General features: G+C 38.4%; 1 protein-coding gene across 4 annotated transcripts; it reads left to right on the forward strand.

The window, feature by feature from the left end:
• Window positions 1-810: 810 nt before the first annotated feature.
• On the forward strand, window positions 811-10,063 carry HNRNPA3 (heterogeneous nuclear ribonucleoprotein A3). Of its 4 annotated transcripts, none has more exons than XM_019739324.2 (11): window positions 811-905; window positions 2,928-3,050; window positions 3,138-3,284; window positions 3,387-3,597; window positions 3,912-4,001; window positions 4,085-4,180; window positions 4,271-4,348; window positions 4,826-4,975; window positions 5,849-5,971; window positions 6,062-6,131; window positions 6,224-10,063. In XM_019739324.2, the coding sequence occupies exons 1-10, from the start codon at window positions 900-902 to the stop codon at window positions 6,112-6,114; spliced, it is 1,077 nt and encodes a 358-aa protein (XP_019594883.2). In that variant the 5' UTR covers window positions 811-899; the 3' UTR covers window positions 6,115-6,131; window positions 6,224-10,063. The 4 variants fall into 4 exon arrangements, with proteins under 4 accessions (XP_019594883.2, XP_074194553.1, XP_019594881.2 ...); XM_074338452.1 differs by having other exon boundaries at window positions 8,881-10,063; XM_019739322.2 differs by having other exon boundaries at window positions 813-971.
• Window positions 10,064-14,592: the final 4,529 nt, after the last annotated feature.

Consider the following 14,592-nt stretch of genomic DNA (forward strand, 5'->3'; position numbering starts at 1 on the left):
CACAACACAAACTTGAAGGTAAAAATTACTCGCAAATAGGTAGCACATCTGACTCTACTTTTTAAAGGTTGTAAATCATTCAATTCCTTAAATTCCATTCGCGAGAAAAGTTGCTTCAGCTTTCTTCACAGAAACTAGAAAAGGGTTAGATAATAGGGTCTATTATCTAAAGGGTTAGACAGATTTGAGATCGTTGAGTACCTGAGGAACTGACCTCAACCAGTCCTGCCTCAGCTCCTTAAAGGGTCAAGTTTCAGTTTGTCAGCCGCATTTTGAGGCCTTTCCAAAGTGCTCGTGATTCATGTATGTCGGTGTCGCAGGGATTTTTCAGTACGGTAGTAGGCGTCACAGTCACAGAAACGGGTCCCTGGCATTTGGAAACATGCGAGAAGCCGGGGAGCCAAAGGTCTTTCTGCGACTTTAAACTACAGGAGAGAAATGCGTGGTTTTACTCAAGCACGGCAACGGAATGAATTCGGAAATGGAGACCGAGAGGCCTACGTGGGGGAGGGGAAAATAAGCCCGAGAAGAAAGGGAAAGACCTTTTTCTCCGATGACGCGCGGTCACGAGGCGTTCTCCCGACGTGGGAGCTCCCCATTGGCTAAGGCCGAGTTGACGTTCCCGCAGCAGCCCTGGCGCGAACGACAGCGAGGGTGGCGCCGCTCTGGAAGTTGGCGAGTCGCGCGCGCTCCCGCGTTCTGCCACGCCCCCGCCCTCCGCCCGCCAACCCGCTCCTCCAGTCCCACTTCGCGCCCAGACGGCCACGCCCCTTTCCTAACTCGCCCCTCCTCCATCAGGCCGGCGGCGCGCGGAAAGCGCGTCACGTGACGACTGGCCCCGCCTCTTCCTCTCGGTCCCATATTGAACTCGAGTTGGAAGAGGCGAGTCCGGTCTCAAAATGGAGGTAAAACCGCCGCCCGGTCGCCCCCAGCCCGACTCCGGCCGTCGCCGTCGCCGCCGGGGGGAGGAGGTATTAGGGGGAGAGCGGGGGGTTGATGGGTAGTGGCCCGCATGGGGGGGCCTGGCTCGGTGGGAGCGGGGAGGCCGGGTGGACGGGTTGGCAGTCCCGCGCTCTGCGTTGAGACGGGCGGCGGGAGGGGGAGGGGAGCGGACCCTGGGAGGCCTGCTCTGGGTCCCTCGCCCGGATCGCTTTCTCCTTCGGCTGCACAGGTGGCTTCTTGGAGGTACAGCTTGGCTGGGGAGACCTCGGGAGGGCAGTCAGCTCGCCGGCCATGCGGCCTCTGATTTGAGGTCGAGGGCGGCATGGCGGGCCTGAGCGGGAGCGGTTGAGAGGAGGCGGTGGGGGAGGGGAGGGACGAGCAGGCACATCCGGGCGAGCAGGCGGGCGGAGGCCACATTGACATTGATCCGCTGCCGCGTTACGAAATGGCGCATTGGCCCGCAATGGCCGCCGCCTCAATCCGCCACCAGGAAAGAGCGCGGATTGGAAGGAAGAGGGAGGAAGGCGGCCCGGCAGAAAATGCCGCAAATGGCCTCCAAGCTTGGGGCGCCCGTGCTTTTTCTGAAGTTCGGTGGTCGCGTTTTAGGCCTTACATCTTTAAGGCGTCTAGAATTTAATTCTCTGCCTTTTCTTCGCAGCATCCAGTTGAAAATACTTTTTTTTTTAAGTTTGCTGCTTTATAAATACTTCCCGATCTGCTATTGTTGCTAAAAACTCAGAAATATACATATCTTCGCGCGATTCTCACTAAGAATTTAGGTGTGGATGTAAAACAGGAACTTGAGAATTTTTGATCTCCATTTTTCCCATTTTTCTGATGGGTCGGCTCTGGTTATAGCTTCCTGGATTTTTGTTTTAGAGGACTGAAACCACGGTTGAATTTTTCATGTAATTGAGATATTTATGTGGCTTATAGTGTTTTTTTAGTCAGTTTTGTGTGTTGTTTATTAAATGTGTTTAACCAAGACGTGAAAAGATGAGAGTAAGTGAATTAATGCGTTAGATAATCGTGTAACATTTTTTTTTTGTAACATGCGACAGTCTTCACATTAAATGCTTTAACGTCTCTTTTAGAAGACACAGGAAGACATTAGAATGTAAACGAGCCTATTTAAGGACTGGATGAACGGGTACCTTGCGTGGGTTAAACGGCGATTCATGTAATTTGTTAAAGAACTGGTTAAATTGTAAAACAATTCGGTCCACATCTTAACTTTTTTTTTTAAATCTCCATTTGTTTTATTGTGTTCCATTCTTTTCAAGCTATTGGTCCAACTTGCCCTTTTTGTGATCCTATAAGATGTTGTATTTGAAGGTTTTGCCATGTGATACAGTGCCAATAGGTAATTTTTGCAGCACATGACCTAGAACAAATTGGCTACAGGAAGCTATTAAGATGTGTGTTGGATTTTTTTCATATTTTGGGGGGGAGATGTTAGTTTAGCTATCTTAACATCTTGATTTGCCTGAAACTTGAGAATTTCTCTAAATTTGCCATGCAAGACTTTTAAGTTGTACGTCACAGCTTTGTGGTTTAATATTAAATGCTTGTTGGGGTTTAGGCTGAGGAGGGAAGACATGAAAAGAAATAGATGGTTGAAACACTGCAACACTGGTTTCTTAGAAAATGTGATTTCTCAGTAGCAACATCTGAAAAACAATCTATTCCAGGTACTTTTGTAGCTTAAAATTACAGGACTTTTGATTCTGGGATTCCCTTGGACTTCAGTTTAGTTGAAGTGATGTTGGTATTTTTGAAAGTCTGGTTATAGGTTTTCTTGGTATTTTGGTTCCTGTACTAAGTTGATGTGATTTGTATGATTCTATTCCAGTTTTTAACTACACAAAGTGTTAATGGGTACAGAAGTTGATACTGAATTTATTTGTAGCAGATCAAAGGCCGTGTATCTTTCTTAGCAATTCACATACTAAAAATAATTAAAATTTATTGGTTTGTTTCCTCAGGGCCATGATCCAAAGGAACCAGAGCAGTTGAGAAAACTGTTTATTGGTGGTTTGAGCTTTGAAACTACAGATGATAGTTTAAGAGAACATTTTGAGAAATGGGGCACACTCACGGATTGTGTGGTAAGTTACTAAAAGGAACAAAAAAAAGTTTCTTAGGGGCAGGACTTGTGGAGGTATGTTTTTATGTTTAAAATTTTTATTTTGTAGGTGATGAGAGATCCCCAAACAAAACGTTCCAGGGGCTTTGGTTTTGTTACTTACTCTTGTGTTGAAGAGGTGGATGCAGCGATGTGTGCTCGACCACACAAGGTTGATGGGCGTGTAGTGGAACCAAAGAGAGCTGTTTCTAGAGAGGTATTTGTTAATACCATGTTGTATAACGTGAAATTGTTGTAAAAAGTTGTTCTTTTGACATATATGTGTATATATATATGTATTTTTTTTTTTTACTTGTAGGATTCTGTAAAGCCTGGTGCCCATCTAACAGTGAAGAAAATTTTTGTTGGTGGTATTAAAGAAGATACAGAAGAATATAATTTGAGAGACTACTTTGAAAAGTATGGCAAGATTGAAACCATAGAAGTTATGGAAGACAGGCAGAGTGGGAAAAAAAGAGGATTTGCTTTTGTAACTTTTGATGATCATGATACAGTTGATAAAATTGTTGGTAAGTAGCAATTTTTCAGAACTTGAGTGAGAAAGTAGAAATGGCTTTCTATTCTACACTAAATTTGTTTAATTGCTTATAATTTTGTATTGTGCATAATAGCATATAAAGTGTATATAGTTCAGTTTACATAAAGTGATTACACTTGTGTGACCAGTGTCCGGATCAAGAAACAAGTGTTAATATTCCCTCATCCCCACTCAAGTCACTACTTTTTTGATGATACGTTAATTATGTAGTGCTAAAGGATATCATTTATATGTGCTTTTTCAAACATCAAATAACATGTTTGTTTAATTTAAAAAAATTTTTAGTTCAGAAATACCACACTATTAATGGGCATAATTGTGAAGTGAAAAAGGCCCTTTCTAAACAAGAAATGCAGTCTGCTGGATCGCAAAGAGGTGAGTAGTACCGTATGTACTTACACAATAAATGTGAGTGGTGTTTGTAAGGTTCTTAAATGTCTTCCTTGCCTGTGTTAAAGGTCGTGGAGGTGGATCTGGCAACTTTATGGGTCGCGGAGGAAACTTTGGAGGTGGTGGGGGTAACTTTGGCCGCGGTGGAAACTTTGGTGGAAGAGGTAGGATGGTTCTCTTATTTCTAAGTACATAGCTACATAAAATTTATTGGTAAGTTGAATGTATACTTTTGATTCATACCTTTTCCTCAGGAGGCTATGGTGGTGGAGGTGGCAGCAGAGGTAGTTATGGAGGAGGTGATGGTGGATATAATGGATTTGGAGGTGATGGTAAGTTTTTTTAAAAAATTGGTGTTTGATATTTTGACTTTGTTTCCTATGCTTTATTGAAAATTAAGTATTTTTATTTTTTTAATTTCAGTCAAAGCTTGGCATGGTTTGACAGTTAAAGTATGTTCTAAATTAATACTATAGAAGATTTGCCTTTTTTCCTCTTAAGATTTAACATTAGCCTGTCATTTCTGGCATATAAGATTTATTGTACTAGTTAGTTGAGCAGGCATTATGTCTCAGAGAAGACTCCACTACTTTCCTTAGTGAACTTGAAAGAAAAAAGTTTTTAATGTCAAAAGATACTTAAGCATTCATATTAAATTTCTTACCAGCTCAGATTCTTAGGGTTCTTTTAACCAGGGTTTAGTGTTAAGTCAACTTACTGGCTTATTTTCCAGTGGTTTAAATTAATATAAACTAGAGCTCAACAACTTGACCCTCTGTATGTTTTTTGTGTGACCCAACTTTTTTTAGGTGGCAACTATGGCGGTGGTCCTGGCTACAGCAGTAGAGGAGGCTATGGTGGTGGTGGAGGGCCGGGCTACGGAAACCAAGGAGGCGGTGGATATGGCGGCGGCGGTGGTGGAGGAGGATATGATGGTTACAATGAAGGGAATTTTGGCGGTAAGTTTTCACTTGTTTCCAATATTCCTTATTTATAGTTCTGTTACAGATGTTTGAAAGTGTTAAAACAGCATTTGGTCAGATTTCATGTAGAAAATACTCGATGGGTAATTGAACTGATTTTTCTTACTTCGCTGGTTAATTAGTAAATTGGTGAAATATATTCAACTCTGTTTTGTAGTCAAAATGGGCATTAATGTATGGCCAGGATTTTAACTCTAAGCACTTCTAAGCTGGACATACGGGAACTATAACTTGAATGTGCACACATGTTAAAATGAAAAGGGTGTCGTCTGGCATCTAAGTTACTTTGAGTCTGAATGTGTCTCAGATACATTTTGTTCCATGATACTGTGTTTGGGAGAGCTTTGTTATGAATGTACTGAGTTTTGTTGGACTGTATTAATGTATCAACAACTTTTTCTCTTTTTTAACGTGCGTGTATTGCTTTTATTATAATTATGGTTCAGGTTTTTCTTAACAGTACATTTAGAATAACCTTGTTACTGATTTCAAAGTTGTATTGCATCAGAATTAGAGTGAATCAAACTAACAGTTTGATGGTATTAATGGTATGAAGGAGAGAACATGTGCTAGAGTGCGGCATCAAATATAAACAAAACACGGCAGCTGTGTAGATATGTACTCTTGGGACTATCCTCCACCTCTTGTTTTCACTTTTCCTAGCCATGCCTGAGGTCTGCTAATGATCCTCTTGTTTGTGGTAGAGAGAGTTTTGTAGCTCTCTCTTCAAATGGTTGCATATGAGTATTGTAGAGTGCTGCTGTGGTTGTCAAAAAATAAGTACATATATTAGAAGAGGGAATTAATTATTGTGTGAGTCCACCACAAATAAAACCTTTGTAATTACAGGTAACTATGGTGGTGGTGGGAACTACAATGATTTTGGAAATTATAGTGGACAACAACAATCCAATTATGGACCCATGAAGGGGGGCAGTTTTGGTGGAAGAAGCTCGGGCAGTCCCTATGGTGGTAAATAAATTTTTTCATCAAAATTTTTCATAGCCTTCTTAATTTAAAAACTCATGTATATTTAAAAACTTGCTACGTGTATATTTCCAGGTGGTTATGGATCTGGTGGTGGAAGTGGTGGATATGGTAGCAGAAGGTTCTAAAAACTCAGCAGAAAAGGGTAGGTATCTTTAAATTTTAATTATGATGATAAAGCATATGTGGAACTGTTCACTGAGTGTAATAATTTTTTTATCCTGTATTATTCAACAGGCTACAGTTCTTAGCAGGAGAGAGAGCGAGGAGTTGTCAGGAAAGCTGCAGGTTACTTTGAGACAGTCGTCCCAAATGCATTAGAGGAACTGTAAAAATCTGCCACAGAAGGAACGATGATCCATAGTCAGAAAAGTTACTGCAGCTTAAACAGGAAACCCTTCTTGTTCAGGACTGTCATAGCCACAGTTTGCAAAAAGTGCAGCTATTGATTAATGCAATGTAGTGTCAATTAGATGTACATTCCTGAGGTCTTTTATCTGTTGTAGCTTTGTCTTTTTCTTTTTCTTTTCATTACATCAGGTATATTGCCCTGTAAATTGTGGTAGTGGTACCAGGAATAAAAAATTAAGGAATTTTTAACTTTTCAATATTTGTGTAGTTCAGTTTTTCTACATTTTAGTACAGAAACTTTAACAAAATGCAGTTTTGAAGGTGTTTCCTTGTGAGTTAACAAGTAAAGAAGATCATTGTTAATTACTATTTTGTATGAATTTTGCTAAAGTTAACTGTAAAGAAACACCTGCTGACTTGCAGTTAAGGGGAATCTATTCTCCCCATTTCCAAACCATGAAATAAATGGGCTCTGACATGTGGAGAGAATAGATATTTGTATGTTTGCAATGTGTGTTTTAGATAAATAGAATTGGGTATTTAAATTAGCATATTTGTGACTTCAATAGCATTAAGACTTACCTTCAAATGAAAAATCTCAAAATTCCGTTTTGGTTTTGTGCATTTTCTTTTAAAATGTAATGACGATTTTAGTGTGTTAGATTTGCTGCGAGTCCTAGCTGTGTTTAGAACATCTCCATCCTACATTCACCTTGGTCACATGTGAACTGCTGCCATAGTTTTACTTGGGTGTAAGAAAATGTCTACTGCCCTCTTTAGATTCTGGAAAGGGGTAGTGGATGTTTTCCCTTTCCTCCTACATTAAAAACATTCTCTAAAAAACTTCGAAGTAATAGGACCACTAAGTCTGCTGTATCTGAGCAAATTAGTGGCTACCCTTTTTTCCTTTTTAAAGCACAAGAGACCCACAAATCTTCAGTTATTTTCCTTGGTTTAATATATTTTTTTGATACAAGCTCTCAAAGCAAGAGAATAAAAATCATGCATTGTTGAACCCTTAACTGGCTGGCATGCTTTACTGTTTGTACCCTCTACATTTTACTGGATGAACCAAGGGCAGTCTAGCTATAATCGTCCCAAATGACTTAATGCGGTAGAAATGTACCACACTTGCTTAGGACAAGCTTCTCACTTACCAAAGACATGGATTCAGATTTGGATGGTCAGTTCTTACTCAAAATCCCAGAGAACACACTGTTATTCCACGTGTATGCTTGAACCTAAATCATGTTGGTATGAGCTAATTTGTTTGGAAGACCCTGGTTGAGATTTTTAGGTAATGAGGTCATATATATATAAATCAATGTCTACTGTTGCGCCAGCCTACTGCTTACAATTTCATTTGAGCCCTGAGTATGTGCCCTACTGTTACTATTTGGCAGTTGAAAATTGAATTCAAGATTATTTTTGTTTTAAGAGGTACTAAGCAAAACAAGCAATAAAAAGGGGAATGGGGCGTGCTAGTGTTTGCATATGCTCTCTTGTTGCTCTAATTCTGTGCCTCTGCATTAATATTTGGATGCATGCAATGCCAGCATGGAAATCGGTCTTCACAGATACTGCAGTTTTCCAGAAAACACTCACAAACCAATAAATGTAACAGACAACATGCCATTTGTTAATGGACATATGTATAAGCAGTGTAGAAAATAGGCAAATACTAGAAACTGGTTAAGTCTTTAACAACTTCAAGTGTGGTTATATAAATGGACACTGTCAATGTTTAGAACTTAAACCTGGGTACCTGGTCAAAATAATGCTTGGGAAACATTTTATTAAAATTGAGCTCAATTGTCTCAAGTTCTTTCATTCACATAATAAAGGTTGAAGGAGTGGGGGAGATTAACATTTCTTGTTTCTATGTTTGTGGACTTGTTTGACACAACCTTGACAGTATCCTTTAATGGCATATGAAGTTAATTGTACTGTTAACAAACTTTCTATGTTCTGGAACTAGTTTAATAGTGAAAATATTTTCAGTAAGTTGATGTTTGCAACCTATAAGCAGGTGAAATGTGTGTGTGACCTGTTTATAAGTTGTATTAGCTTAGTTCTTGTGAACAGTGTGGAAAAGTCAGCCATGAGGAGAGCGATTTAACCAGCTTTAAAGGACCTAAGATGTGCTTTTTGAGCACAGTGGATCAAACGAGACTCACTAAGACAGGACTTCAGCAGCCTTTTGAGTATGGACAAGTCAGCATAAATAAAGAATGACAAGGCAGCAGCAAGAGCTTCAACTACAGAGAAGTGAAGGCATAAGATACTATGGTGATAGTGAGCAACTTTCCAAAAGCTAGTTAAATCTGCTTATTGCAACTGAAATATCGAAGAAAGTCTAGCAGGAAGGAGCTCTTCGTCTTTTGGAACATCAATGAGAGCTAGTTGCCACAGTCACTAGGTCTAGCATTTAGACCTGCGAGGAAGGGCAATAAGCATTAGGTAAGGCTTGAATTTGAATTTTTTCACTAATTAAAGAGGTTTTTTTTGTAAAGCAAGGTAAGAGTAATCTTTTTGATTTGCAGGTTGAATGAGAACCCACTTGCCTAAATGAGGAATGTCTTTTCTACCATCTTAAATACGAAGGTTTCTGGCTGGGTAAGGTTTGTAGCACACAGTAAAATCTGATGACACCATTTGTTTCCCTACAAATTGATATTACACATTTTAAACTATTAGCTAATATAAGCAGAATTATTCAGTTAAAACTTTATCTTGGAACCATATCCAACACGTTTTAAACAGGTTTTTAAATTTCCCTGCAATAACCGCAAGTGTTCAGTATTGAGTGAGATGTGGCCTCTTGTACAGTTCATTGTTGGTGTCTTTAGGGTAAAGTCATTTTTTGATGAGAAAAGGAGTGACCTCAAATTTTGCAGTTTTTGTAACAAGGTTGACTTAGTTGTAACAGAAGGATTAAACTGCCAATCCTCGTTCTAGGAAAAACCTTGGGGTTTGATTCAGATGTAAAAATGGTCTTCATTCAAGTGACCTCATATAAAGTTCTCTTGCATATAAAGTTGGATTTATTTGGACTAATTGGATAAATTTTTGGTTCTTTTAGGGGTTCTTTTGGTGGTTTAACCTGTTAACCAGAAGCAGTGGGGGCCTAATTACACTTACGTTCCCTTTTAAAGACTTCCCAAAGAATAAACTTAATTACTATTCAAATCAGTTGCTGATATCATAAGGGCTATTGCTGCCCCAAAAGGGTTTGTTAAAAATTGAGATTTGATGTAAATTAAGTTTTTAAAACACTTGAAATAGATGCTTAAAATAAAACTAGGTTCTAAATTATGACATCTTTTTATAAACAGCAGTAGTCACTTTGCCAGAGTTTGTCAGAAAATGACTGGTTGGCTCTCTGTTTATCTAAATCAGGACTGAATTTCTACACATCACCATAGCATGAGGTGTTGAACAAGGTAATTAGCCTTTTATTGGTAAATTTTCTTTACAACATGGTTTTAGTGAAGCGAATTTCATAGGATAGGAAACACTTGTTTAAAGTAAAGGCATTGTTCTTTACAGTTCATTTCTTTATGAAATAAAGTGCTTTTATTTAAATGTTTCACTGTCATTTCTGAAAATAAGATGCTTTTAAGTCACAGCGCCAGTAAACAAGTTCCTGAGGGAAGTGGTCAAGACAAACTTCTGCACTGATTTTTTTGTCAAAGCAACTCACACTGTTCAAAAAAACAAAAACACCTTCATTTACACTCAGTGTCCTAAAGAAGAAAATTTGTTACAGAATTGAACAACTGAAATAAGCTTGGTTTTAAGAGTTACAGTGTAGAAGCCACAATTCGAAACGTTTCCAGTTATTGACAGTATCTCTTGGAGTTCCAGTAATGTCACAAAGTAAGGAATAAGCATGCTAATTAATGTGCAGGGGGTAATGTAAGGATTGTTAGCCTATATAAGTTTAAAATTTAAATGTTTTCTGATTTTTAAGATTTAAGAGGTGGCCTGTAATGGATTCAAATGTTTCATTTGTAGTATAATGAAATGTTTACAGAAAGATAACTTTTTCATTAAAATATTTTTAGAAATGTGTGTGTGGTTTTGTCGCTTCACAATGTTCATGTGACATAAATGTTATAGGTGAATATTACTTTACCAGTGAGTAATAAAATAGGAAACTTGGAATGAGCCTTCACATGGCAGTTAATTTAAAGAATGGATTGTATTCAATGGAAAGAAAACATGACATTGGAAATAGGTGTGGGAAAAAATTTTACACACTAAGCTATGGCCATTTAAGGAATTCAGTCTTGGATGATGAGAGGAATCATTTTGGGGAGAAAAGGTAAGGATAGATTAAGTGAAAACAGTTTGGGAGGATAAAAGGTGGTTCCTTCCAGATGAAGTATTGGGTTTCTTAAGAAAGGCATTGTATTGATTGAGCATTTTGTGCTCTGGGTTGGGGAAAAAAGCTTTCATGAAGTCTAGTCAAACAAGTGCTGCAATTTAAACCGAGTAAAGATACTAGGTTGGTACAAAAGCAATTGCAGTTTAAAAGGTTAAAAATTGGGAAAACCACAATTACTTGTGCACCAACCTAATAAAGTTCTATAAGTTTGTGAGGTGGGGTTTTGAGAAATGTGATTTAAAAAATTTTTGTAACAAGTATGGATTCTTAGCATCAATAGCTGTTAATGTAAGGGAAACAGGTGAAGCCATGGAATTTTTAGGTGTTAACGGGATTGGAACATATTTTGCTTGTATTCAACACTTCATTTCATAGTATATATAGTGGTTTTATATTCTGCAGCTGTGTAAGAACCTTATAATTCCAGTCTAATACTTTAATCCCAAAGTAATTCAGGACAAGTGGATTTCATTTCCACCAAAATAAGTATACTTTCTCAGAATGAAAATACATTTGTTAAATGAAACTGCAAAATATTGAGGTAACAGACCAGTTAAATATTTTGAAGATCAGTGGGTTTTGTTCTTTTGCAAAAATTGGATCCTGTTAATATGTTAGCTTGGTTTAACTTAAATTGAATAGAAGGTACCAAGGGTTAGGACAATAAGGTAATAGGTAAAACACCATTTTTGCTTATCACATTTTCAAAGGTGTATGGAGAGCTGCATTCATGTGGTAGTTTTCAGTACGGTGCCCATTGAATGAGCACCATACTGAAAGCTAACTAGGAAATGGATTTACTCATTTACAAAATTTACTAACAGATACGTAAGGGTGTTGAGTTTTAAAAGAAAATGGTTAAATTTTACTACGTCTATAACCATTGCAATTAGTTGAAGGGCTTATAATCACAAGGACAAGAGTTGTACACATTTACTAGTTCTATCTGGAATTTACAAGGTGATTCATTAAGTACATTGTATTAGCCCATGCATTGTCAGATGTTTAGTAAGCATCCATTATGTACCAAAACACTGGTTCAGAGTTTTCTATCCGATTAATCTCAGTTGTCTTAACACCCTTATTTAATAGGTCCTGGAAGAAAATGCAGTTAGGTTTTGCAGTAAGAAGTTTAAGTACAGAACTTAAGTAGTTTTGTGAGCTTGGGCAAGTTGATTGGGACTATTCAAGTTTTTTTATGCCATGCATAAAAAATGGCTTTTGCAGTTTGGTGATGCACCTGACCCCTTAATGTTTTGTTTCACATGCATTAAATATGTAGAATTAAACATTTCATTGGAAATAGTTACTAAATTTTAATTTAGTAATTCTTAAACATTTAATGAAGTTAGTGGTGGCTCTGACTTCTAACTTTGAAGTGATGCATTTGAGATACTTGGCAACAGTAATCTGATGCAGTGATTTTAATGAGTCACATTTTAATGACTACCGTTGTGGTTTGCTGCTTATAACATTGAAGGAATGTTAAATTTCACTAAATGTTAGTGACAATAAAGTAACATTGTTCCAATCAAAATTCTCTGACCTAAATTCTATCCAGAACAGAAACTCATTTTTACCTAACTCCTTTTTTGTGCAATGGAGATACAATACCTAGCTGCCCTCATTGAATCTGAAGGTTAAATGTAATGGAATTGAAAACTTAATGTAGTGTCATCTGGTTCATGATCCCTAATATTTTTGATAGTAGTCACAAGTATATGTCCTGAGGCATATCTAAAGTTAATGGGTGCCAATAAAATTATGCCAGTCAATTTTTTTTCTCCACAAAGGATTAAAGTTTTTATGGTCTAAATTTTTCCAGTTCTCAAAAAGTACTAAAAAGTATTTTAAAACATCAACTGAAAGCTGAAATTGGCCTGATGATTATGTCTTATATACAGAGGGTGCTAAAAATGCATATTTTAAGAAAGGAAAACTAGAACAAAAGATGAGTACAAATAATGTCTAATGCAATTACAAGAGGTGCTCAAAGTGGTTACCATCAGCGTCCAGACACTTCTGATTACGGCGAACTACTACTTGAGCAACGTTGACCAGTGTCCACTTGTATACGTGTTGTTTTTTTTAGCACCCCTGGTATGTTCTGAAGGTTAAAAGTGGGAATGGGCAGTAGTGTAAGATAGAGCAGCTGCCCTATCCCTCAAAAATATGGACTTTAGTAGAAATCTGCAAGAAAACTTTTTATATAACATGCAGTATCATGCTATTAAAATTCTTAAAATGCTTGATACACCTTAATGTAAAAGGTATAAGTATGTATTTTAAAACTAGAAACTGATTCAAGTAAGGTTTAACAATTAGGTAACCAAATTTAATCTCAGGACATAAAGCTCATATTTTAAGTCCAAATCAAGAGATGAAAACCTTGCTTTATTTTTTTTAGGTCATGGGTAAGTTAGGATTTCTTGTACAGGTGAACCTCAGGTACTGTTGGTTCCACAGCATCACAATATAACTGGTGGTGGTGGTTCAATTTGTAAAACATCTGTGAAACAGTAATGACTAGCGCAATAAAACAATGTATACCTTAAAGTTCCTAATAACGTGCAATCGAGTAGTTCAGAGTAATTTTAGGTACTGTAAGGTTCTATGACGTTACCTTGAATGAACTTGGCAAAATATTTTGCAGTTTGATAAAATGCATGTGAGCAAGGCTAGTGGAAGTGTGGTCTGCCCAGCAGTGCTCTGCGTGGTGCCAGCTAATCCAGGTGCTTCAGATGGGGCTACTGGGAAAAGAGCCACCACCTCCAGGCCCCACCCTTGATTTTGTTTAGGGTGGGGCATTTGAGGCAAGATTTGAGACTTTTAAGATGGAAGTCCTGTCTCCTCCAGGGATCTTATCACCACTGCAAGCAGGAATTCTTGACCACAGGAAGAAAGCCAGCAGCAGAAACTTCACATCTGAAGGCCTGGGTACATTAGTCCTTTAAATCATTTTTCAACCCGGAGTTTTCCAATCATCAGAGTCAGCGTCTCTTACTAAGCTAATCTGACTTTAGTTTCACTTACAACCAAAAGGCATCCTAATACAAGGCTAAAGAGAAGGAGAAAATGCACATTTACAGAGTGTGTAGGTATGGTACTTGCGTGAACTATTGCTTTACAGATGAAGAAACAAGCCTGATTGCATTGAGTTACTGGAGGTCATTCTAGGAAAATGGCAGCAGCAAGTCCAGGCCGGCTGGCTCTAGGGCCTGGGGACCTCTGCACTACGTTGCTCCTAAATAGGACTTAGTAATTTGCATGCAGTGCTTCTTCTAAACATGCTTAACCCTCAGGTGAGTCTCCTTTTCCCCACTTTGAAACAAAACGTGAACAAGACATTTGTTTAGGTGGAGAAATAGTGAATCAGTGCTGTGAATGGTTTATAGGGCAGCATGCACATTTTCAGAATTTGAAGGACTTTGATTTTGTACTTCCTAATTGAACTTGTTTAATCTCTGTTCCAGAGTGAACTGATTTTCCCACCTAGATCTCTAACCAGTCTTCTCAGTCTTTGGGCAACATGGTTCTTAAAGATGTTCCCAGGTCCTCGACTCCACCTTCACCCCACCTGGTTCTGTCACAATCCTTTTCGTTCTCTTTGAAACATGCAGAATCCAATGCCTTCACACTACTGCTATCGCTCCCAGGGGTGTCTAAACTTTTCAACATTTTTTACCAAGGGCCATATGCGGTAAAATACACAAACAGCCGGGCCACTCACTCGAGGTGAAGTTCGTATTGCCTCACCTGGTTTATTTAAGTAAATATACTTTTGGAATTTGCTGCGGGCCAGTTAACTGGATTGCGGACCCCAGTTGTCCCGTGGGCCGCAGTTTTGACACCCCTGCTCTAGACC

Source organism: Rhinolophus sinicus, linkage group LG01 (genome assembly GCF_036562045.2).
Source record: "Rhinolophus sinicus isolate RSC01 linkage group LG01, ASM3656204v1, whole genome shotgun sequence".
In the NCBI taxonomy this organism is placed as follows: domain Eukaryota; kingdom Metazoa; phylum Chordata; class Mammalia; order Chiroptera; family Rhinolophidae; genus Rhinolophus; species Rhinolophus sinicus.

Bases quoted from the DNA above. Each gene is read 5' to 3' on its own strand.
- HNRNPA3 (XM_019739322.2), top strand. From the start codon at position 900: ATGGAGGTAAAACCGCCGCCCGGTCGCCCCCAGCCCGACTCCGGCCGT. The intron at 3,285-3,386 runs GTATTTGTTAAT...TTTTACTTGTAG, and splicing joins AGAGAGCTGTTTCTAGAGAG to GATTCTGTAAAGCCTGGTGC. The intron at 4,349-4,825 runs GTAAGTTTTTTT...AACTTTTTTTAG, and splicing joins TAATGGATTTGGAGGTGATG to GTGGCAACTATGGCGGTGGT.